This window comes from Syzygium oleosum, unplaced genomic scaffold, assembly GCF_021117445.2.
Source record: "Syzygium oleosum isolate NSW1041296 unplaced genomic scaffold, Sole_v2.1 Sole_v2.41, whole genome shotgun sequence".
NCBI classification, from domain to species: Eukaryota; Viridiplantae; Streptophyta; class Magnoliopsida; order Myrtales; family Myrtaceae; genus Syzygium; species Syzygium oleosum.
Window position 1 is genome coordinate 2,455,586 of NW_026607525.1, and position 26,275 is coordinate 2,481,860.

The 26,275-nt window shown below is 38.1% G+C and overlaps 1 protein-coding gene across 1 annotated transcript; it reads right to left on the bottom strand.

Annotated features, from left to right (window-relative positions):
• Positions 1-7,286: 7,286 nt before the first annotated feature.
• On the bottom strand, positions 7,287-14,800 carry LOC130136079 (putative ABC transporter B family member 8). Its single transcript, XM_056306114.1, has 9 exons — positions 14,461-14,800; positions 14,277-14,331; positions 13,758-13,936; positions 12,736-13,193; positions 10,591-11,131; positions 10,251-10,430; positions 8,664-9,950; positions 8,122-8,537; positions 7,287-7,905 (listed from the first exon to the last, which is right to left on the bottom strand). Exons 1-9 carry the CDS (start codon positions 14,719-14,721, stop codon positions 7,554-7,556), a joined length of 3,729 nt encoding a protein of 1,242 aa, XP_056162089.1. The 5' UTR covers positions 14,722-14,800; the 3' UTR covers positions 7,287-7,553.
• Positions 14,801-26,275: the final 11,475 nt, after the last annotated feature.

Sequence of the window (26,275 nt, forward strand, 5' to 3'; positions counted from 1 at the left end):
GCTCAGAGAGAGAGAGAGAGAGAGAGAGATATTATGTATGGCGATCTCATTTGTGCTAGAGATTATATATAACAAGTTGGATAGGTAGCAAAACGTGGGCGGTCAACTAATTCTTAATGACAACAAGTTGGCTAGGTGGAAAAACGTTGGCCGTCAACTAATTCTTCGTTAAAAGGGTTAATACCACGAAAAACCCTAAACTGATACATCCGTGACAAATTTGCCCAAAACTATTTTTTTGACCACAAAAAACCCCAAACTGGTACACCTGTGACAATTTTATCCCGAATTATTTTTTTGACCACCAAAAACCCTAAATTGGTACATCTGTGACAATTTTACCCCGAACTAATTTTTTAATATTATTTTTTACTTTTTTGAATTTTTTTATTTTTTCTTTTCTTTTCTTTTTCCTTTCCTTTTTTTTTTTTTTTTTCCTTCATCTTCTTTATCTTCAACCTATGGCCGGTCACCGGTCCAGCGACCGGCCAGAGGCGGGGGCCGACGAGGTCGGCCTTGCTCACCCCTGGCGAGGTTCGACCTCGCCAGTTGTCGGCGAGGGATCGTCCTCGCCGTCGCTGGCGAGGCTCGGCCCTGCTGGCAACTGGCAAGGTCGGCCTCGCCCAGAAGCGGCGAGGTCGAATCTCGCCAGCGACGGCGAGGACGACCCCTCGCCAAGGGTGGGTAAGGCCGACCTCGCCGGCAATCGGTGAGGGGTCGTCCTCGCCGTCGCTGGCGAGGCTTAATCTCGCCGCTTCTGGGCGAGGCCAACCTCGCCGGTCCTCGCCTCTAGCTGATCGCCGGACCGGCGACCGGCCATAGGTTGAAGATAAAGAAGATGAAGGAAAAAAAAAAAAGAAAAGGAAAGGAAAAAGAAAAGAAAAGAAAAAATAAAAAAATTCGAAAAAGTAAAAAATAATATTAAAAAATAAGTTCAAGGTAAAATTGTCACAGGTGTACCAGTTTGGGGTTTTTGGTGGTCAAAAAAATAGTTCGGTGTAAAATTGTCACATGTGTACCAGTTTGGGGTTTTTTGTGGTCAAAAAAATAGTTTTGGGTAAATTTGTTGAAAAACTTCAAACCGGTACACGTGTAACAAATTTACCCTAAAATAATTTTTTGACCACAAAAAATCCTAAATTAGTACACTTGTGACAAATTTATCATTTGTTAAATTTGATTAATACCACGAAAAAGCATAAATTGGTTAATCGGTGACAAATAGAGGGGTAAAACCTTAAGCTGGTACACCCGTCAATTGCCACACATCATCCAACTCATCAATTTGATGGTAAAATTTAACGGAGTGTAAATGGTGTATCAATTTGTAGTTTTTTATGGTCAAAAAATTAGTTTTTGGTAAATTTATCGCATGTTGAAATTTTTTGTGGTACTAACCCTTAAAAAAACTAATTCTTCATTAAGACTAGCATAAGATAAAATGCAATACAGACTAAAAAAAAAGGACAAAACGTATGTAATTTATCGAGTGAAAATGACTTTTACAAGATCACTACAAATTCATGAAAGATACTTGAGATTTTATGTTCTTTCACAAAAGGATTTAGAATATAATTAGAACGTGAGAGAGGTTGTGAGCGATTAAAATAGAGAAAAATAATTTCAGTAATTACGAGAGCCCCAAGATAACGGGAAAAAAAGAGTAAAATATTAAAAAAATGAGCAATGTAGTCCCTGAACTTTAGCCCAAATGCACAATGTGGTCCCTGAACTTTTAATTTGTTCAATGTGGTCTCTCAACTTTTGGTACATGTTCAAACTAATCCCTGAACTATATGAAAATGATCCATATTGTCCCTAAGAAAAATAACATTGAACATTTTTATATACTCCGATAACTAATTTGAACATATACTAAAAGTTCAGGGATCACATTGCACATTAGACAAAAGTTCAAGGATCATTTGTGTCATTTTCCCCATTATATATAACAAGTTGGATACGTGCGAAAACGTGGGCGGTCAACTAATTCTTCATGACCATTTCATTTGTGCTAAATATTATATATAACAAGTTGGACAGGTGAAAAAACGTTGGGGGTCAACTAATTCTTCATTAAGACTAGCATAAGGTAAAATGCAATACGGACGAAAAGACAAGGTCAAAACGTATGTAATTCATTGAGTGAAAACGACTCTTAGAAGATCACTACAAAATCGTGAAAGATACTCGAGATTTTATGTTCTTTGAAAAAAGGATTCAGAATATAATTAGAACGCCAGAGAGGTCGCGAGCGATTTGAATAATGAAAAATAATTTCAATAATCGCAAGAGCCCCAAGATAAGGGGGAACAAAAGAGTAAAATATTAAACTTTTGTGTATATATACGCAAAGTCTAATATTTTCTGCCTAAGCTCCCTGAATACTATATGACCTGAAGGTCGACGACGAGTTCTTGGTCTTCGGCCACAGAGAGGCCAACATGATTTATGTAATATAGAAACGACGTTGACGATGCACATACAGTTGCCAGAATTGTTTGGTTGTGCATTATCTTACTCAACTAGGGCTAGTTGACATTTCATTCGTACAATTTTTAAAAAAATAAAAGATTTCCAAAATTAAAAAATTTCGCATTTGCTCTCCATATCAAATACTTTAGTCGCATTATAAAACCTAGATTTATCAATCCACACGTAATTGACCAAATTGTCGTTTTATTTACCAAACTATCCTCATTTTAAAAATTCCATCATCGCCCAACATGCGAGACTTGCTTAGTCCGACGTACCCCCCACCACGTTTCCCCCCTTTCCGCCAGGCTAGCAGCTGTTACTCCTTCTAAGGCCGTCGTTGACCTCAGATCCGAGGCCGGCGGCAATCGCCGTGCCGGGTCAAAGGGCAAATCGAGAGCTCGATGTGGCCATGTCCAAGCTCCGTGGCAGAGCTTGGCAGCTTGCGGATCCGCCATGGCCATTGTGAGCTCGAGGGGCTCGAGGCCGACCTCACACAGCCTCCGCCAACCGCGAGTCACAAACGATCTCAACACAAGTAGAGATAGGGACGCGGGGAAGGGGGCACGGTGGTGAAGCGAGGGCGAGGGTGTCGGCATCGGCGTCGGGTCGGGCTGTGGCGTTGAACGATGGCTCGGTCATTCGGGTGGCTCTCGCTCTTATCGTGCTATGCTACTGTGCGTGAGGAGAGAAAAATGACAAGAAAAGAGAGTTGAGGCCTACTTTGCTCCACCGGTTTTCATGAGAAAAGTAAGATCTTTTACCTGCCATTGATGGTTCTGATGCTGATGCAACAATAAAAGAAAAGCTAAATGTAAGAAATATCATTCTTTCTACGTTGGAAAATACATCCTCAATATTACAAGAATTAAAGTATTGGTGGCACCTGTATCGTTTCTTTCTTTTTCTCTTTATTGTTGCGTCAAAACAATATAAAACAAGTGAAATTTCTCTTAATTTTCTCTGAAAAATCGGCTCGGTAAGTAGTCCAGTTCCATGAAATATCTGTGATCAAGAGAGCACCGTCACTACGGTAAAGAATGACGGAGCAGTCACCCTAGCATTGCTCCATTTGATATGGAGAGTAAAGTCGAGAGAGTTTCTTGCTGTTGTCCCTTAAAAAAATTGGACAGTAGACATGCCACGTGTCACGAATTTTGCCACGTGCCATAGTTCTACTTTTTTTTTTTCCCTATTTTAGATATAAATGTTTGGACGGCAACTAGTTCTCAATCCTGAATCATCATTAGACGTATTTTCTTTTATTTCTTTGTATCCGTCAATATTATGGGGATAATTAAGAATTCTTTAATTTTTTGGAGCCCCGTGATATGGTTGGGAATTCATTTATAAAGTTTCTGAAAAGATACTTCTAATTTTTGGAATGCCATTATGAAAATGCAACTCTTGCAACGTAATCATTTGCAAGAGATGATTCAAATGTAGATTCATATTTGGGACAATGGCATGGAGGTCCTTGAATTTTTTGCACTTGTTCAACGTCATTTTTGGGTTTTATTTTACACGATCGTGCCATTAAATTGTATTTTATTTATTTAAATTGGTTTTTCTTGTAAAAATATTCTAAATAGAATTGTCGATGTGACAATTAAGTGCCACTCCGGCGAGAATATGTCATAATAAATGCATACAAATATAATATTAACCAAGTTCGACGCGATTAGAGATTCATATCATCAACACAAATTGATATTTATCCAAAATTAATTTTTGTGTTACAAAAAATCTCAAATTGGTACACTCATCACTTGTGCCACATTTGCCCTAGTTTGACCTTAAGATTTTGATCACGGATATACCGGTTTGAGATTTTTTGTTATACAAAAATTAATTTAGGATAAATGTGGCACGGATATATCAATTTGATATTTTTGGTGATATTAGCCCTAAAAATTACGAAACTTGTTAACTTAGATTGTTAAAAATATCTCATATTCTCTTCCACTCATCTTATTATTTAGCTGAAATTGCCATTGAATTTGTATCCTTTAATAGCAGCACAAAAATCCCTATCGAAGCAGGAGAGTGAGAAAGAGAATGCTAGGGCCAGACAATCCATATAGGCAAGTTCCGAAAAAGGAAAAAGCACAAAAAAATATAAAAAAAAAAGGGAAAGAAATGGTGTGTTTGTTTCGTGAAAAATAAATGACTTGGAAAATATTTTCCTAAAAGTAATATCTTGTGTTGCTTATAAAAATGAATGGGCAAAAAATATTTTTATTGTCCATAAAAATATTTAGATATAGATTGCTATTAGTATTGAAAACATCTTTTGTTGACTCGTTATTTTAAGCAATATAGGCGATTAGTTTTAGGAAAATATTTTTCAAATTATTTATTTTCCGTGAAATAAATGGAACCTTGAAGAAGCTCCCATTTCTAGCTAGTAGTGTGCAAATCGGACCACTTAAACTGGAAACCGCTCGGACCGGACCAAATTGGTGTCCGAGTGGTCCGGTTCTCGATTCCAAGGAGGAACCGGACTGGACCGGACCGATTATATATATTTCTTTAAAAAAATTAGTAAAATATGAACTAAATCCCTCCAAAATCTTCAGGGAAGCATTCCGGCACATGTTGAAGTTTCTCTCCCTTCAAAATTGAAGCAGTAACGTCGACCACCTCCCAACAAATTATGGGAACACTTTAAATATACAGATGGGACGCCACCTCATGAAACCATGGAAATGTCATGCCGGCTTCTTTTCTAAAACAAAAGCATTAGGTTTTATAAGAACTAATACACTGCCATTCGAAAAAAAAAAAAGTTACCTATTCCATTGGATCAGACCGGGAATCGATTACCACTACCTAGTTCCACATTCATAACAACTCTTTTTCTTTATGATGTTTATAATAACTCATGCTTTCGACAATAAAAATTTACCTTAAGAAAACACATCGTAAAGAAAAACATATCATGCTTGTAATGAGTTTTTGGAGGAAAAGATCTTAGCGTGTGCCCATCACTGACAATTCCGGTGATGAGCCGCCAATCATTTTTTGATACTGTGATAGACATGGTCTTTTGGGATGAGAGTATGCTTATAACTGCAAGTTGTACTTAGAGGTGAGCATTGGTTCAGGGTCAACCCTGGACCGACTCTAGACCGGCCCAACCCGGCTGGTCTAGGTTTGTTTCCCAAGGGGTCTGGGTTTGTCCTTGGTGCTAGAATCCCTGGACCCTGCACCAAACGGGTTGGTCCTCGGTCTTGGGAGTTCAAGGTTGGTCCAACCCGGACAAACCCTGTATATATTATATAATTATATAATTATATATAATATATATTATATGCTTTTGTCTACTCTAAACCCTAGCGCCTCTTCTTCTGTTCTCTTCTTTTTTAAGTAGTTCAGTTTGCCGTGTAAATAGAAAGTATAAAGAAACCCAGCCCTACTTCGACAAAAAAAAAATAGAAACCCTTTTCTCTCATCTATGCCTCGCTTGCTCGCCTTGGCCTCTCACCTCGCCTGGCTTGCTTATGTTTGCTCGCCTCTCTTTGCTTGCCTCACTCGCCTCGCCGCTCACCTCGCTTGCCTCGCGAGCGCAGCTTAGCTCAAATGCACAAATATACTTTGTTAAGTATTAATTATGTGTGTTGTTTATTTTGTTTTTAGGTGTTCGGAAGTTGAAGCGATCATTTAAGAATGAATAAGATATGAAGTTGTATAATTCATGGTTTATATTACGTATTTTGAACTTCTTATGGTTTAATTGGTCTGTTGCTTTTAGCAAGTGTGAATTTTATGTTGTTACATTGTCTTATATTTATGTTTGATATGTACAGGTGTTCACAGTTTGGTTGCTAAATGTCACATTGTTTACGGATATATAATTTGAAATAGTATGTTTGCATTTTCAAGGAATACAAAATATGATAAAAAAATAATAGATTGGTCTCGGGTTGACCTTGGAATCGGACCGGACCCATAGGGTTGATCCGGTCCTCGGTCTCAGGCTCATCAAGGTTGGTCCTTAGTCCCAAAAATTGGGAACCAACACTACTGTGCGGATTGGTTCTTGGGTTAGGTGTTGGACGGGCCCAACCCGGACATTCTCATCCCTAGTTGTACTCTTTTGTTTTTTGGATTTTGTTTTATTTTGCATTTTTTTGGGGATTTGCTTTGCTTAAAAGGTTTTTATATTCCTCTTATATTTAATTATGATAAAGGAATGAAATTTTCCTTCGACCAATATAAAACGATACTTATTGACATTCACCAGCACCGCAAAACATCATGTCCTTTTGACACGGAATGACAGAATTCTGCGTAGCTACAATTAGTAATCTTCTCTATGAACACAAGATCATGTTCTCTCTGTTTTCTTTGATCACTGAAAAGGCCACTCTTTCCTTGTATATCACTTCCTTCCCGAGTGAGAACCTTTTCAGTTTAAATTCCGTAGGTATTTTAGAGATCACTGGTCTTTCCAAAATCACTGTTTCGGATGCATTCATTTGACGTCAAGAACATCGAATCTGAGAAGAAATCTCGCAAGAGTGAGAAGCACTGCCCACAAAGATCGCCAATTCGTTCAGGGTCATTGACATATGCTTTTGTCCCGGTGTTGCTCTCTTATCTTTTGCAAGGAAGACAAGTTACAAAGTTAGCATGGTAACCATTTCTTACATCAGCTTGTCCTCGACCAAGATCGCATATCACATTATTATGTTACAAATCCAACAGTTTACTGCGTCGGTAGGTTAGATTAGCAGTCGAAATGCACGGATCTTCACATGCCTAACCTCAAAATCTTGCTTATACTGGCTTTCACACACACATATATATGCACATCATTCAATTACAGTCGCTAAAAGCGTCATTACAACGGTTATTTGCGATGAGTCCGGTCTTTTTTATCCTGATCCGACTATGTTGTAGTCGTCGATGTAACCTCTACACCAGCCCTTCCTTACTTGCCACAAGGCCTGAAGATTCCTCACATGCAGAAGGCCTAGTACACACCACCTCTTACGCAATACAAAATATGTCTGGGCACTAACCTCAGACACTAGGTTATTGCATATACCCCATCTTTAGCACGACCCAAATGCCTAAATCTGACGGTTGGCAAGATTGAAGAAAGCGCCTCGCTTGTTCACGAGCTGCGCGTAGGTCCCCCGCTCAACCACCTTGCCATCGGCGACGAGTGCGATCGAGTCGAGATCCTTGATCGTGTTGATCCTGTGGGCCACCACGATCGTGCTCCGCCCAACCATGATCCGGTCCAGCGCCTCTTGCACCACTTGCTCCGACTGCACGTCGAGCGCGCTGGTCGCCTCATCGAGCAACAGCACGGTCGGGTTCCGTATGATGGCCCTTGCAATTGCTATTCTCTGCTTTTGGCCTCCTGATAGTTGCACCCCTCTCTCGCCACATTCTGTCTCATATCCATCCTTCAAAGACCTGAACAATTAGATTACCAACTTAGTCAAAATTTGCACAATTGCCAGCATGATAGGTACGGTTAATCCACAAATTAGCATGCATGTCAAATTAGTGGCTTGACCTATGTAATCTAGCTGTTAGCATCTTAATTTCATTAGGTTTGGACGTGCTCAAATTGAGTGCCGTGTCTTTGGTCATTATCAATACGGCATGACAGAAGAAGGGAAAGCTCACGAGATGAATCCGTGAGCGTTGGCTGCCCTTGCAGCCTCCACCACTTCGTTTTCGGTGGCATCGAGCTTGCCAAAGACGATGTTGTCGCGTATACTGCCCGAGTAAATGACCGGTTCTTGGCTGACAAGTGCCGTGTACTTCCTGTACCAGTGGATGTCGACCTCTCTTATGTCCACGCCATCGACTCTCACTGACCCCCTCTCAACGTCGTAAAACCTCTGAATCAAGCCGATCACGGTCGATTTCCCACACCCGCTTTTGCCCACAAGCCCAACACTTGTGCCCGGTTTCACTTCCAGTGAGAATTGCCTCAGTATCAGACTCTTGGGCCTGCTTGGATATGCAAAATCAACACTCCTCAGGTCTATCTTTCCAGTTACTTGCTGCAGTATGGTTCCACTGCCACCGTCCTCTGCCTGATCATGTTTCAGCCAACAAAAGACAACGAAGTTTTTTCATCAAAACATTGTCAAATGTTTGGTGTTTTCTCAATGCCTAAATTTGAAAGTATGGGTCATATGATATGATAAACATGTACTCACTTGGCGGGACCATGGGATAAGCGATTGGCGATCAAGAATTTGGAACACTGATGCAACCGCAGCAGACCCTTTGGCTAAATCGGATGTCATGCTTCCAGCTTCGGCGATGACTTTGCCAGTGCTGACCAACACAAAGAATGTCTTGAATACATCCCCTGCTGATATCTGTCCCTTCTCTACTAATGTACCACCGTACCAAAAATCTAAAGCCCACGACATGAATGTTAGGCACTGTGCCGACCCCATGCCTATCCCGGCCAGCCACGACTTCTTCCTGGCTTCCTTCCTGGGCTCGTCTTGAGCTTTATCAAACAGTTCAAGAACTTTCTGGATGCTCCCAAAGGAAGTTACTATCTTGTGATTGTAAACTGCCTCCACGGCTATTTGAGTACTTTGGTTTTGAGCCTTAACGAACTTAGCTGAAAAGCTTGATAACAGGACTTTGCGGGTGTAGAAACATAGGATCGTGAGGGGCTGCACTGCGATCATGACAAGCGCGAGCTTCCAAGCCACCACAAGACCCATGATCATTGCGATCGTGACTGCGGAAGTGGTTTGGACCAGGAGAGAGACTCTGTCGGCTACGAGAGACTTGACCGTGGAAGCTTCATTGCTCAGCCTAGAGCACAATGCTCCGCTCGAGTTCTCCTCCTCATCGAACCAAGCGGGCTCAAAAGTCAAGATTTTCTCGAGCATTCGCAACCTGATTCTCCTTGTGAGGTGCTCTCCCATGTAGGCGAAATTGTAGTGCTGCAAGAGATTGACAGAGATCGAAATTAAGGAAAGAGAGGAGAAAATCAAGGTGTAGGTTCGGATTCTCTCTCGCATTTCGCCGTGATCTTGTACAAAGAAAGCGGATATCATGCCACCAATTGTTAAGGCATAGACAGGTTGGACTGCCCCAAAGGCCATGGCTGAAAGACTTCCTATAAGGCTTTGCTTCCATTCTGGACCACTATACGATAAAAGCCGAGAAAAGGACGGTGGAGGATGAGAGACTGGCTGCGGGCTATCCAACACTGGTATAGGCGAAGCAAATATACCCGGGCTCGACTTCGAAGTGCTCAGCCTGCCCGCGCTGCTTCTCACGACAGAGGATATGCGAATATCGGATCCTTGCTCTGGTTCATCACAGTTGAACTGGCTCTGTAGTTCCGCCAGTTTTGCGTAGTGGCCATCTTTTTTCTCGATCAGATCGTTGTGGGAGCCTATCTCAACGATACGACCGCCATTGACCACGGCAATGAGGTCCGCATTTTTCACAGTCGACAGCTTGTGTGCAACCACCTGAGGATGCCAAATTGGCAGCTGATCAGGGCTCATTTGTGACATAGAAACAAACCCGATTTTGACTCATCGTTTTCATTTGAAACTCCAATTGTGAATCACATCATGTCGTGAACAGCATGATTAACTTAATTATAAAGTGAGTGAGAGTTATCATGTATGATTTATCCATGTGTTAAGATTAACAGAGATATAATCTTTAGAAATGTGAATCTAGATATAAAAACAACTACAGTATGATCTGGATTCGAATTCATTCCCTATTGAGCCAAGAACCAAAAACAAAAAACAAAATAGTACCAGTGTGGTTCTTCCCAAAGAGGCTTGATCAAGGGCATTTTGAACAAGCCCTTCTGATTCCAAGTCGAGTGCACTAGTTGCTTCGTCTAGTAGGAGAATCACTGGGTTCTTTATGATGGCCCTCGCAATGGCAATTCTCTGCTTTTGTCCACCTGATAAGAATGCTCCTCTTTCACCAACCTGTAAGTTTAATCCCCGTGAAAAAACTCTCTTGATTGCGTAGGCTAAATCTAGAACTAACCAACTTAAACACGGTAGATTCTCAATGCGATTTAGTCTATTCGTATGATTACACTGCATACCAAAATGATGCATTATTTGGAAAACGCACTCAAGTTACCTTGGTCTCATATCCATCCGGAAGCTGCCTTATGAAGTCATGAGCATTCGCAGCGATTGCCGCGGTAGTGACTTCTTCCATCGTAGCATCCAGCTTCCCAAACATTATATTCTCCTTTATCGATGCCCCGAACAAAGCGTGTTCCTGGCTAACCAGTCCCATCTTCTGTCTTATACATTTTAGCTGTAGCGTCTTTATATCGGCTCCATCTATGCGCACAACTCCTCCATCAGGATCGTAGAACCGCTGCAGCAACGCAATCGCGGTGGACTTGCCACTCCCGCTCGCTCCGACGAGAGCGACGGTTTTTCCCGCTTCAACTTTCAGGTTGAAATCCTTAAGGACGACCGAGTCTGGCCTAGAAGGATATGTGAACTTCACATGGTCAAAGACTATTTCCCCTGACATGTTGTCTAAGACACATCCTTGAGGACTTTCACTGTCTATCTCTGGAACCCGATCTATTCTTTCAAATATTCGTGCTGCCGCAACTGATGCTTCGGTGAAGTACTTCACGTCAGGAAGCGCCATCCCGAGGGATCTACATCAAGATCGACCATTTCAGATTTGTAACCAATATAGGCAGATATGCATACAAGGGTTCTGCAAATTATGCGTGCGTCGATATTCTCGAGCGTGAACAAATCAGTAGTCAATAATTATTGCTACTAGTTTAGCCAAAATTTAGGACTCCAGAGTGCACAATACAGCTTACATCGATCCAACCAAGTAAAAACTTAAAATGATATCATCTTTAGCCTTTACGGAGGCAAAGCAATAGGTACTCGGAAATACTATGTACTGAATCATAAGGATCAGAAACATCCAAATTTGAACCGTTAGTTGATATGATATAAATTTTATCATTTTTTCCAAATTGTGCATGATTTGTAGTCCAAACATTAAATAGGGTTTCATCTAGAGCGTCTTTATATATATATGCCTTTTCCAAAGAGTGACCTTTAAAGTGAGTTTGTCAACAAGCGGCCCTAAAAGGAGAGAATATTGCTTGCCATTATTAGCCAAGCATTGGGTCCCCTTTCATGAAAAATCATCGATGCCGAAACATTAGTTGGAATACTTTTGAACTCGACAATTCTGGCAATTGACGATGTAAGATAAAGATTCTCTAGCAATAAAATCAAAACTGAAATGCAGAAATTTTGTCGTTCATGACTTAACTTGAAAAGCATAGCTAATGGCAAGCAGGTTAAGGACAGGCACGTCACATTTGGCTCTACATATGTTGTAATATATGTTTAATTTCCTTTAAGTTGTAGATGTAGTAACTCCTTTTAAGAAATTAAAAGTGCTTAAGCTTTCTAATGCAATATTAGATTTGGGAGCTTCACCATATGAAGGATGAAAGGCGAACATTAACAGAGTTTCGTTATAATTAAAATACATATTATTCTTTCTTTTTTGGTCGAAAAGTTCTTATTATTCATGATTCTGTATTAGTCTACATTTACAAAGCTCTTGCAAACGATTATTCTATGCTCATCTTTAGCTAACCTCATCAAGAAAAAGCTTTTAAGTGCGATAAAAGCAGGCTGAAGTGGAGAACATTCTGAGATACTGTAAAAAATGAACAAAAAGATTATAACCTTTTTTTTTTTTGGTCAGAACAAAAAGATTATAATCTGATAAGTGGTACATGTATATCCTTTGCTTTGTCAAGATCAAATTTCACTTAAACTGGCTCATGCATTTTACAATTCAGTGAAATTTAAAAGGTGGTCGGGCCTATGCTGAGATAAAGAAGCAAGCAGCATAGTGAAGTAAAAAAAAATTGCTGGAAGCATTGATCAAATGAAAAGTGGTTTTTTTTTATGTAATTATCAGTTTTATGGAGATGATATTTCAGTAAAGTCATAGATGAGAAAATGGAGAGAATATTCTCTAACTCATTTATTATCACAATCTAGGTATTCATGTGTTTGCTATTCCATTCTATTTGGGGTACAATCTGTACAAATTAAAGATACCATTTTCTACTAGATTCTAGATTATGTAACAACTATCAATTATAGACATATACTGACAGATATAAGCATACATGCAATTACTTTATTTTTTACTTGGGAGTGTATGCATATATTGGGCAAATGTATTTTGGGTAAGTAATTGAGGAAATTAACTTACAATCCACTAAGTACGAAGGAAATGCCTGCTGCGTAAATCCTGCCACCACTCTCGCCTTTGTACATGACCAGGCGGCTTCCGTACCAAGCCAAGAAAGCCCAAATGGCAAAAGAAAGGCCGGTACTTCCCACAGCCAGACCTTTGGCTATGCCTTGTTTGATTCCTAGCTTTGTTGTTCTCTCCAAAATGGAAGAGTACCTCTCAAGAATACGTCTCTCGGCAGTGAAGGAATACACTGTTTTGATGGAGCTCAAGGCCTGCTCTATGATAGTGTTGGCTTTACCGTACTCCTTTTGACACTTCTTCGACAGAAAGAGAAGGTACTTGCCGTATATCATTCCCGGTATTATCAAGAGAAGCAACAGCGGGAAGGCCACCAGGGACAGCCTCCAAGAGAAGTAAGTGGAAAATGCGAGGCCCGAGAAGAAAACCGACGCATGCATCAGAAATATCGGAACCTGAAGAAAATTGAAACAAAGGATCAACATGAAACACGCCAAGAAGGTTGGTATGTTCTTGGTACAAAAGCACAATAAGATTTGACAGATTATCATCTGAAGAAAAATGGTAAAAGAAATAAAATAAATGAGCTGCTTCTATTGATGATGTAATTTTTTTGTAAAATATTTCCTTGTAACTAAAGAATCAGAAGTTTAAGCTTTCATGAATTCTTTTCAGTTTTTGTTCTATTTTTGTTGTTCGGTTTCTTCACACAACGCGAAAGGCGATTCTCCTAAACCGAGAAAACGTTCCCTTGATTCCTAACTAGATATAATTCAAGAAGAGTGAAATTTCATAGAAATGTAATCATTTTATGACTACAACAAAAGAGAATTGAAACTCGATGCAAAGAAATATGAACTATAAGACTGAAATTATCTATCTACCAAGACGTTTTCTAGAAAGGGTAAAATGTAGAATCAGAAAATAGTCATGAGGCATTGTAGTGATCAAAAGAGGAAAACTTTTATAAAAGCAAACGCACCCATCTTTTCCTTATGTTAGGTCAATCGATATAGTACCTTTTCACTAAGGACTTCACCAATCAGACAAGTATCCTTTGAAATGCTATTGATAATTTCCGATGTAGTGGCCTCTTGTGAATCAAAGAAGCCAACCTCTTGTCTGAGAATGGCCTCCAAATACTTGTACCGGATCTTTAGTACCTGTCGCTCGCTCGTTTTACTCCAACAATATCCTTCTGCAACTTCTCATCAGTTAGATTGATCCTTTTTTCAAGATTCTTCGAAGCATGTGTAAATTTTACTGAATGTGTAACTTGAGTTCTAGAAAATTTTTAGGCCTTCTAGGGTTTCCCAAGAAAACCCACCAAAGACTGCCTCCAAAGTAGTCTCTTTCTTTTCTTTAAATTATACTTGCGTGTCCACTCTGGTGACCATGGTGTCTCCCAATTTGAGTGCAAAACTTTGATGAACTTCTAGATTGTGTAGTCTTAGGAGAATAATTCTCCAGGCACACTTTGAATCAAAACTCCTTGTGTCCTTGGAAAGCAAAGTAAAAGGAAAGGTTAGAAAATTTACCCAAAAAAGCCACGAGCATGACTGCTAATCCCAAGTACACAAAGTTTAAGCTGCACTGTGAACACAAAACCCAAAAATAGAAATCTGTGAGTGACTCGGGGAGAGAGAGAGAGAGAGAGAGAGAGAGAGAGAGAGAGAGAGAGAGAGACTGGTGTGTGTCTCTATATATGGTGACTGTATTTACCTGTTCTACTTCATCCATGAAGTGGCCACTGTTTTGTTGGGTCTGACCAAACCCTAAGCTATTCATGAGACGGCTTGCAAAAAGCAGCAAGCAGTTGGTGGACATGCCATCTCCAACAGCTCCAAATGTTCCCAACAGCATGAGCACAACATCAATCCAATCAGCATATCTGAAGATTATTGCCACTGACTTTTTTGTGCCCTTATTTCTGTTTCTCATTTGATCTCCTTTCTCTATCTCATCCTCTCCTGGAGAACCCATTTGGCCTTCAGCAACTGAAGACCGTTTGATGTAACCCTTTAAGAAATTAGAGAGAGAGAGAGAGAGAGAGAGAGAGAGAGAGAGAGAGAGAGAGAGAGAGAGAGAGAGAGAGAAGAAAGAAGGGTACGCATAAAAGTAAACACCTGAGCTGCTCACCTCTATATAGAGAGGGAGTCGTGAGGCATCAGAATGATTATTAGGTGGATTTTTCCATGAAGCAGCCTCACCATAATCTCATTGATGAATGAGTTTATAAGGAAAAAAAAAGGAATAATAATGCACAATCATGTGTGTTTGGTGGTTGTTACTTTCAGGCAGCATCAGAGGAAGTGACTTTTTTTTTGGTCTGTCAAAGGAAGGACCTTTTTTTTTTTGGTTGCCACATAGGAAGGACTTGGCCACCCTCATTTTGGTAGAGCGTCAAAGAAAGATGACTGAGACCACCGTGTGTGGTATTGGGAAAATATAATGTTTTCCTTCTTGTCCTTGTCCCATTTCCTTTTGCTTTTTGGGCGAGTTTAGTTGATACGATGAGGGTTTGCTTTAAGAGCATGTTGCTTAAAGTCTCCCTCTTTGCCTTTTGTTATTATATGGAAAGGAGGATTGGTTTCGCATTATAATATGTCATGGTGCTCTGGTCTGATTGGCCGTGGCTGCACACATATGCATTGTCTCACGCAAGCCCCGAGAAAATGTGGAAATTACAAGTTTTGTGAAACGTTGGATCTTTCATGATAGTATGAGGAAGATGACTAAGGATCAAATGTTTGCATCCATTTTCCCAGAAACGATCGACAACAAAGATAATGATGTAATTATCATCGGGCCCCAAGAAGGTTTTTGAGTGAATCAAGGAATTAACCTTTTCTAGAACTGATGTTGCCTTTTCTTTTAAAGTGTCAAGAAAATTCACTCCAAGTGAATCCAATACCGGCCAGCTAAATAGGTATAAAACTTGTAAGGGGCCATGTTTTCTTCAAACCAGGTCAGAGGGGGCAACTCCCTCCCACCATGATTACATGTTTAGATTATTTTAGCTCACTATGAGGAGATCCTTATCACTCTATCATCTCGTAGCTGAGCCCAATCATTTGCTAGCCTTAGACCCACCAATTTTTGTATAATGCATGTTTTAGGTAAAGTCACATTTTAAGACAAAGGATACTCATGAATGACTGTCACGTGTTACGTGTTGGCTCATAATATTCCAATGATTTAACATATGAACAGGCTTACTATACAGAACTTGAAGATTCCTTGAAAAGCACAAGGGAAAAGGCCACAATAAACCTCAAACTACGCTCACTGTAATACATTTACCCTAAACTTTTTCCTGCGATATGAAAAATCCCAAACTCGTACCTATGTGACATTGACTCTCCATCAATGTTCCGTCAGATGATTTTTCAATCAAAACAACGTTGTTTTTATTGAACTCAAGTCACATGAGTGTCATGTCAGCAACATTTACTTTCCAGCGTCACAATATAGGTAGATTTTTAGCGGTTCTTATTGATGGAGTTTTGATAGAGGGTATATGTGTCAAAGGTACAAGTTTAGGATTTTTTGTGTCACAGAAAAAGCTTTAGGGTAAATGTGTCGCAGTGGACATAATTTTGAGTTTTTGGGGTGATTTTGCCCAAAGCACAGCTGCATATTAATCAACCCCGAGAAAGAAATGGAAGAACAGCGCATGTAAAGGAGAAATGAAGAACGAAAACTAATCAAAGAAAAAAAGGTGATGAAAGATGGGGACCCTTTTCTCTTTTGGGGCATATTCCTTCAAATCTTGGTTTGGTCACCTGCATCTCCTGGTGCTATTGCTACATCCCACTAGACCCTTAGCTGTTCGATTTGGACCCTCAACCTCTCTGGACCTCTTACTCAGGCTTTGTCTCTTTCTCTGCTCTTTTTCTTTGTAAACTAATTTTCTCTTGTTTTTTTCTTGATCACCTCTTTTCTGTTAGAATCTAAGTTTGACCATGTGTGGAAGCTCGCCAACCACGTATGTAGACACCCAAAAGATGATGACCCTTACCTGTTCACAAGGGATAGCCCTCAATTAGAATATAAAGCACTTGTGTAATGTTTTCAAGTTATAACCCGTTTCTTCTCCAAGTTTGCAAATTCCTATGGGATAATGTTTGGCTAACTTAATTCCATTCTCAAGTCCTTAATGAGTGACATATCATTGTACATTCCACTACTCGATTGTTTTCATCAATTCTCAAGTTCTTCTTTGAAAGAAAATTGAGGTCACATATAGTTGTCAGAAGAATTTTCCCTTTGTCTCTTTTTCGCTTACACAATACAAGTAAAGGCAGTCAAGACGTGTGTGTATATATATATACACATAGGATATGAAGGAGAAACTGATGTACATGAAATATAACACTTACTATTTTTTAGGGTCTTGCCCATGTATTAGAGCATATGGAGATTTTTGTGCAGAGGCTATGTAGCATGCTCCACGTATTGCCAAGCATTTACGCCAATATCTTAAGTCTCTCAAATTCCAAATTAGAATTTAAATGTCAATCATCCTAAATTGATTTACTAAAGAAAATTAATCTTAATCCAAAACACTGAAAATGTGAAGACATATATACATGCATACATATGTCATTGTTTGAGAATCTACCTAAACAAGATAGATTGCCATTTATATAAATTCATAAAAAAATCAGAAAGGATAATGGTGGGGAATTGTCAATACATACAGAGTAAGATCTAAGAGAATATAATGTTAAATTAGCAAATGTACATGTGTTGCGTGTGTGAAAGAAATTGATATTTAAAATTCTAAGTTTGTTAGGAAACATTTGAATCGTTAAATAATGAAATAAACTATTGATGAAAATACACTATTCAAAGAATATTGTACTCATGGAAAGAGAAAAAATTTCGAGATTAATCATTTTAAGAAGGTTTTTGCAGGGCAATAGACATCCCAATTATAATATTGAAGAACATGAGAGATAATATAAAATCATGAATTTACCTATTCACCCATGGACGAGATTTTTTTTGTAAAATAAGTAACTAATAGTATTTAGGGAAAAAAAAAACAGTTGACGTCTCTCAAAAATAGGAAATTCTCTTTGTTTTATATAGATAGTACAAATGATTACAATTAGAATTTATTATTTGATTTTCATCTTTTAAATTAAAACAAAAATGTTTTGTCGTTGCTGATAAATTCCTATATAAGTTTAACATAATAATAATTGTTCAATAATGAAATAAAAGAACCTGTGCATCTATTTAGTGGAAAATATGCTTGAAATGCTCAAAAACCGTGTACTCTACTCTTTCTCCTTTAATTTGATTGTCGTATGTACTACCTTTCTTTAAATATTTATTTCGGTTGGACGTGAAAGGCATGTAACCTTATTTTATTAAATTTAAAAATACATGTCATGGCCAAATGCAATATAGAAAAAATATTATATAAAGACCTTTTACGCGAGAGAGTATAGTTTTGAACTAACTTCAGAAGCAACCGACCACTTTAAAATATTCCAACTTGTTTGTTGTTTTTCATTTCTGCTTCGACGTAATGCTGGTATAGATTGCATGATGCATTGCTAGACATCGCTCAAGTTGAATCCTTGGCTTTATCTTTTTTCTTTTTGGCCTTTTCTGCCAGAAGTTGGATCGTTCACGTCTATAGTCTTAGAATAATAGTAGAGGTGCAAAGAACTTTTAGCAATCTGTATTTCCAAAAAAAAACAAGAAGGGTTTATCTTTGTTAAGTGTATAAACAAATGGATCCATGAATTTAATGGTTGACTAGTTTAAACTCTCAATATGAATTTAATGTGAATAGATTTTTGCAGCTTAATTAATCTATTGGATTAACCCAATCACATATTGAGAAATAATGAAAGTCACATTAGACCTCACTAAAAGGCATAAATTTTTTTCTCAGGGATTTAATTGACTTTATTTACCACATCATCAATAGAACAAGTCGATCTATTATTTTTCCGATTTTGACATATTCTTTTAGTAAAATTCAAGGTATCAGTAGCCTTCAAGAGTAATGATAAATGTGCAAAAACATTTTACAAATGGACTGAGTGTGACTAGAGACAGGGTAACAATCGGGAAAATTATTCGATCAGTTCTAAGCATATTATTGAGATGTCAATTCAGTCCTAAATTTTTTAATTTTACCAATTTAGTCCTAAATTTTGGCGCAAAATTCCAACGTAGTCTTCCGGCTAATTTTCGCCGAAAATATTGCTAACATGGCGGCGTGCCACATAAGACGGCCGGCGACGACTGGACCGCCACGTCAACGATTTCCGAAAAAAATTGACCGAAAGGACTACGTTGGAATTTCACGCAATTGGTTAGGACTAAATTAGTAAAATTGAAAAGTTTAGGACTGAATTGGCTTTCGTATAATAGGTTTAGGATTGACAGGGTAATTTTTTGAAACAATCTCTTATTGATTGATTCGATAAGACCAAATTTTTGGCCTAATACCCTAAAGAACCCCCAAGTTTAGGTTCATTCCCAATTCGACCCTAAACTTTTTTTTGTCCCATAAAAAAGCCCAAACTTTAGGTTTAGTCCCAATTCTACCTTAAACTTTTTTTTGTCTCATAAAAAATCACTAACTTTTACTTGAGTCTCATATCTGCCCCCATTAATTTTCCATCCAAAATTTCTCTTGACAACTAAGAGAAATAAAAGTCCCAAGCGAGAGCTGTTTGAGCGTCCCAAGTTGTGTGTCTAAAGCGCAAGCTCTCCGACCGCGAGAGATGGAAGATTCCCGAGCATGAGAGATTGAAGACTAAGCACAAAATCAAAGATCCCCGAGCGAGATGGAAAGATGATTCTCTTAAGAGAGAGCAATTGAAGAAAGCCAACCCTAATTGGTTTAGTTTTTACTCAAATTTCAAATCCAATAAGACGTCGTTTGCGCTTACATGGAAATTCATCTCCAAAAGACATCTTCTTGAATATGAAATTTGGAAAAAAAAAAAAAAACTAGAACAATGATGTGGAAATGCCAAATCACTAAGGGTGATTTTGGATGGAGGGTTGGAGACATATATGGGACTCAAGTAAAAGTTTTGTAATTTTTATGAAATAAAAAAAGTTCAGGGTAGAATTGGGATAGAACCTAAAGTTGGTGGTTTTTTATGAAACAAAAAAAAAATTAGAGTAGAATTTGAATTTGACCAAATGTTGGGGGATTTTTATGAAACAAAACAAAAAGTTGAGGATAGAAATGAGACTGGAACTAAAGTTGGGAGTTTTTTAGGGTATTAGGCCCTAAAATTTTTTACCTAAAGTACAAGTGATTATTTACTTATTGGCACCAAAGAAAACTTAAGATGTCCTTACAAATACTCTCACTTCCCTCTCGATCACTCAGCCGCTTCTTTATACCAATCACTTCTTTCTCAAAAGCTTCTCTCATGTATGCACATGGCACTATCGTCCATGGTCATGACCACCATCTATCGTCACCAATACCTTCTCTCTCTCTCTCTCTCTCTCTCTCTCTCTCTCTCTCTCTCTCTCTCTCCACCGTCCACGGTCATGTTTAGAACCTTTTTCTTGAGCTTATGGTGGTGATATGAGAATGAGAGAGAGAGAGAGAAGGTTTAAATTTTTCTTTAATAGTAAAAGTAATATTCTGCGGTTGAGTATTATCCATTGAAAAGAACCAATAGATGAGTTGACATCCATGAGCAAGTAGCTATTGGCTGCTATCCGACCCAACTTCATCTCGACTAGTTCATCTCCTTGGATATGTTAAAAGGACAAATAATTCACGGCCAATCCGGGCAATTAGTCCACAATGTTACCATAAACTCCCCATCATTTTATCTCCAAAGACAAGGACTCCTTCGGATTATATTTTTATGTTACTTTAAATAAGTGATGGAAGCACGAATGACTTAGTGCATCCAATGCATACATTAATCGGAAGCATGTGCGGATGACGATCAAGACGCTTAGTTTGACCAGCAACTCGGCATTCATGGATTCGCAGGAAGAATCCCAAATGATTTTGGCAATTATGAAGGTCTTGATTAATTAATTCATTCATTAATAATCTTTTGGTCACGTTGTTCCTTAATCCTTTTATCTATCTCACCATCATATGGTATAGTACATCCGCATCCGCTAAACGACTATAGTCGTCGCCCTTTATTATACTATATTAGCAGCACCAAATGGTTTGTACCTCTCTCTAACTAAAAATTAATAAATATTTGCATCTTTTCATACCACGAGTGTTGAAAAATCTCGATTCTTTTCTTTTTAAAACCGGAGGGGCTTGTTGAGGGTCACGAGGAAATTCTAAATTAGAGAATTCGGAAAAGCCCCGGTTGGAGCAAACTTCCGGCTCTGATCAATCTATTGATCAGTTGATTATGAAAATTACTCACATGCAAACATTACAAATAAACTCGAGCAACGTTGGTGTATGGTCTAACTCATCGTTCAGAGATTTGGTTGGATGAACAAGAAAGATGGCTTCAACTTCGAGAACATGATAATCAGATTCTACTTTATTACATGATTAAATGCACAAAGCCAACATGATTCTTTGTACTTATTTTCCATAAACTTTTTTTGTGGTCCTTTGGAAGCGTCAAAATCTATCGAAAGTTCCTCCTCATGGGCAGCTGGAATAAGATGAGAGACCTGTGTTTTGCTTTGAGTGGCTCAAAACATTTGCATTGGAATTTGGCTTAGTAAAAGAGTTCATTCACAATGGGCATGGGCATGTTTTACAATTGATAATTGTTGCAAATCACACGCATAGAAAAAGGATATTATAATTTTCGTATGACGTTTACTCGAGTGCCATGACCTTTTAATTAATGACTTAAATGTCATGACTTTTAAAAAACGTTCACTTAAAGACCATAATTTTCCAATTGATTAATTGAGTGTCATAACTTGTAAAACATGTTCAGATTTTCGACACTTGTGCTGAACATGTTTTTATAAGTTATGACAATTAAGTGATTGATTGAAAAATTATGACACTCAAGTGAAAGCAATACGAAAATTATGACACTCAATTGATCGATTGAAAAGTCACAGCAATCTAAAGAACGCTGTAAGAAAGTTATGACACTTTTTGTGTCCTTATCCCCACACGCATGTCATAAATCGCTAGGTTTGTGTAATCGACTTTTGCACGCTATATGCTCTTGAAATGCGAAAAAAGTTTTTCAAGAAGTTCATTTAACAGGATTAGAATTCATGCAACCATTTGAATTTTCGACATGCAAAATTATTGTTATATGAAAGATTTGAGAGACCTTCTTGTCACCTTCATGTTCATGATGGTAGGGAATCTGAGAATTTAATGTGCCAACACAAGCTGTTTCTTTTTTTGGCTAAGAGCAATGGTTGATCTTAAATCACTAAATAAATCCCTTAATTTTGGCGCCCCTTGGAGCAGAGAAAATTCAGATATTGATAGAATGCAACCAGCAAGTAAACCTTCTCATTCAGGTCCTTTATTTGCTTATGTCGTGTAATTGTTTGAACTCCGATTCTCTCCCCTCAAAGTTATCACGATTCGAATAATGCAGCCTTTACGCATAACTAAAAGGGAAAAAATCACGAAAAATTCCAAATTATGTCTACTTTGACACATTTACCCAATACTTTTTTGTGGCCTAATTAAAAAAAAAACACAAACTTTAGGTCAAGGGGCAATTCTGGCCTGAACTTTTTTTTGTCCCATAAAAAAGCACAAACTTTAGGTTGAGGGACAATTCTGGCCCGAACTTTTTTTTGTCCCGTAAAAAAGCACAAACTTTAGGTCGAGTGACAATTATCGCCCCAATTTTTTTTGTCTCATAAAAAATCACAAACTTTCACCCTGATCCCAAATCTGGCCCCCCATTGACTTTCTGTCTGAAGTCACCATTATTTGAGAAAAAAGGTTATGGTGGTGAGCTTAGCGAATCTCGTCTATGGCGTCTGTTGACAGGCGGTGGTCAGCTTCAGATTACGTCTGGTCAAAGAGATTCAATCTGGAGATATTTTTGACTTGCCGGTAAAGTGAAAGAGACGAACAGTTTCACCGTTATTCTTCAAATTGTGGCTCAGAGAATAAGATAATGAATATTGCTTTAAATGCAGTCAGCAAGCCACGTGAATTTATTGCTAAGGTGAAATAGTCAAGTTAGATAATCAATGGTTCTAACTCAATGGGGGTCAGATTTGGGATTTAAGTGAAAGTTAGTGCTTTTTTACGAGACAAAAAAAAAGTTGGGGTCAGAATTGTCACTGGACCTAAAGTTGGTGCTTTTTTACGGGACAAAAAAAAGTTCGGGCCAGAATTGTCCCTCAATCTAAAGTTGGTGCTTTTTACGGGATAAAAAAAGTTCAGGCCAGAATTGTCCTTCGACCTAAAGTTAGTGCTTTTTTTTTTTGGAATTAACCCCTTTTTTGTGATATCAAAAACCTCAAATTATAACACATTTACCCTAAACTTTTTCTTGATACGACACATTTACCCTCCATCAAGGTTCCGTCAGATGATTTTTCAATCAAGACAACGTCGTTTTTATTTCACTTAAACCACGTGAGTGCCTTGTCAATATTATTTGCTTTCTAGCATCTATATAGATAGATTTTTAACGGTTTTCATTAGTGAAACTTTGAAGGATAGTAAATGTGTTATACAGATTTGTGATTTTTTGTGTCACGAAAAAATTTCATGATAAATGTATCACAATTGACATGTTTAGAGTATTTTGACTTTTGCGCTAACTAAAACCATGAATTGCGCCCAACTTTAATTATATTAGCATCTATAAAGAAACCTCTAGGTGTAGGCTAGATATATAGGTAACTACCCCCTCACAAGAATCAAGGTAAACCCTAGCAATAGCGCAAGAGAGAGAACTGAGAATTTATCCTTTATTCTACTAGCCATAGTCATATGTTCAAGAAAGAATAATTTGGCACATTAATGGTTTTTTTTTTATCACATCAAGACAGATAAACGAAGAAGCAAGCAAATCAAAATGAGAATTTCTCGAAATTCAAAGGCGAAATTAGTCGAGATAAATGTTTTGCGAACATCTTGACGGTTCATCATGTCATGTCAATCGTATAATTCGACACGTAATGTAATTTTTCTATTATTGGCCGATAATGCATTTAGATTAACCCATAAAGCTAAACCCCCCAACATGCTGTGTTTGAGAGTACAATTATATTTAAAGTTGGCCTATTATATGAACATTTTCGAATGGTGTCGGGTGGCTTCTCATATTCTTAGGCAACATGTACCAAATTTCAGCAGCCGATGGCAACAAGCCTAGCCTAGTACCAATATCGAAATTCACCCACGTTTTGGGAAAAACGAAAAAACGTAAAATGAGAATATGGAAGGGGCCACGAGAAGATGTCGCAGAAACGGACAAAGCTCCGACCAAGTGGAACTTCTATACGAAGTGGGATTGGTTAAAAAGGTACAATTCGACGATTGCAAAGGTTCCATAAATCCTATCTTCGAATTATTTCTATTAATTGTAAGTTGCTATCATATAAATCTAGTACGATAGGTGTTCTTATGTTAACAAAAAACGTGATTCATTGCGGTACCATGGTCGGTGGATCTAATGCCGAGTTGGCAGATTTATTTTTGCTTAAAGTGTGCTTGACAACTAAGTTAGCTAGAGTACCTTTTGCTATGACATTCTTTCGACATAATCCGATTAATTATGTTTAGTGTTGAGATTAGGAATCTAATATAGAATAAACGGGTGAGATGGAACTTTAAGGAAACATGATCTCGAGAGCTTAGATCATAGTTTGGAATTTCAGACACTGGTCGGAGCACGATCATGATGAGGTTTACTTTACTTTACTTTTGGGGGAAAGTTGGTTGATAATGAATTAGTGGGTGGTCGCGAAAGGATGGTGTTATATCATTAAATAGAACCCAAAGTTAGCAAAAGCTTTGGGAAAAGGATCAATGCAATTGAGCTTAGAAGCTTAGAACCATGATGTCTCTTATCTCTCTTTAGAATCTAATCTAGTTTGAATCATTTTCTCTGATGAAAAAGCCGCTTTGAGTTAGAACATATATCGAGCTCATAAATTATTATTTTTTTCTTTTTGGGCATTCGGGCAAGGGTCAAATTTAAGAAAACAAAATTCAAGATGCAAGTCCAAAAAAAAGAAGTTTAGTAATCGCCCATTTAACACAAACAAAGGGAGACTTTTTTCATCTTTTTTGTATGGTATCATACATTTTGGCGGCATGGCCGAGCAGTAATGCGGGGCCTGCAAATCCATTTTTCCCTAGTTCAAATTTCGGTGTCGCCTGATCAAGAGAAAAGTCGAAATTCTTATATCGTTTTGCTGATGTAACTGGTTGAATCTTTCCCCAGTAGAAGAAAACAAAGTAAAAGGACTCTTGGGGCTTGTCTGCTTGGTTATAAATATCTGGAAGTTTGACTCTCGAAAGCTAAAATGCTCTAAATCCTTGCCTCTAGGATTCAAGGACAGATTATAATGCTGGAAAGGACCTTGTAGAAAAGATAACCCACGAACCAAAACTTGAGTGGGATGTCGAAAGATTGACATCTTAGCAATTGGTGGTATGAGGTATCGAAACTACGTCATATGGCTGCTTCTCATACATAATACACATTAACGTTAATTGATTAATCAGATGAATTGAAAATAGTTCACCCTATGACCTATTCGTGCATTAAATAAAGTAATTATTGTGACACAAATATAAAAGAGCTTTTTCTCCTTTTGTTATTAGGAAAATGGCAAAAATTACCAAAAACCCTAAACTATATTCACCGTGATATATTTATCTTAAACTTTTTTCTGTGATACAAAACATCTCAAACTTGTATCTGTGTAACACATTGACCATCCGTCAAAGTTCTGTCGATAAAAACTGTTAAAAATTTGCCTATATGAACATCAGAAAGCAAACAGTGTTGACATATAGCACCCACGTGACTTAAGCAAAATAAAAACGATGTTGTTTTGGCTAAAAAAATCATCTTACAAAACCTTGACGAAGAGTAAATGTGCCACATAGGTACAAGTTTGTGGGTTTTTTGTGTCATATGAAAAAGTTTAGGGTAAATGTGTCACAGTGGGCATAGTTTGGGGTTTTTTATGTCACAAATTTTTTTAATGGTAAATGTCTTAAAGTGGGCATAGTTTAGGGATTTTGTGGCTTTTTCCCTTAGAAAAATTAACCTCATTACGAAATCTAAAGAATCGGTGAAACTATAGCTCTCAATTGTAGCCATAGTATCGCATGGAAAAATTACCCAATCGATCCTAAACCTATTGTACATATGCTAATTCACTTCTAAAATTTTTAATTTTGTCAATTTAGTCGTAAAATTTTGCATGAAATTTTAATGTAATCCTTCCGGTCAATTTTCGGTCGGAATTGTTGTTGTTGCAGTCCAATCATCGCTGGTCGTCTTATGTGTCGCATCGCCAAATTAGTGATTTCCAACAAATATTGATCGAAAAGGCTACATCGGAATTTCGCACAAAGATTTACGACTAA

Coding starts and splice junctions, on each gene's coding strand:
- LOC130136079 (XM_056306114.1), bottom strand. CDS start 14,721: ATGGGTTCTCCAGGAGAGGATGAGATAGAGAAAGGAGATCAAATGAGA. Junction 13,194..13,757: donor GTGAAGTCCTTAGTGAAAAG/GTACTATATCGA, acceptor AATTTTCTTCAG/GTTCCGATATTTCTGATGCA. Junction 8,538..8,663: donor TTATCCCATGGTCCCGCCAA/GTGAGTACATGT, acceptor AAACATGATCAG/GCAGAGGACGGTGGCAGTGG.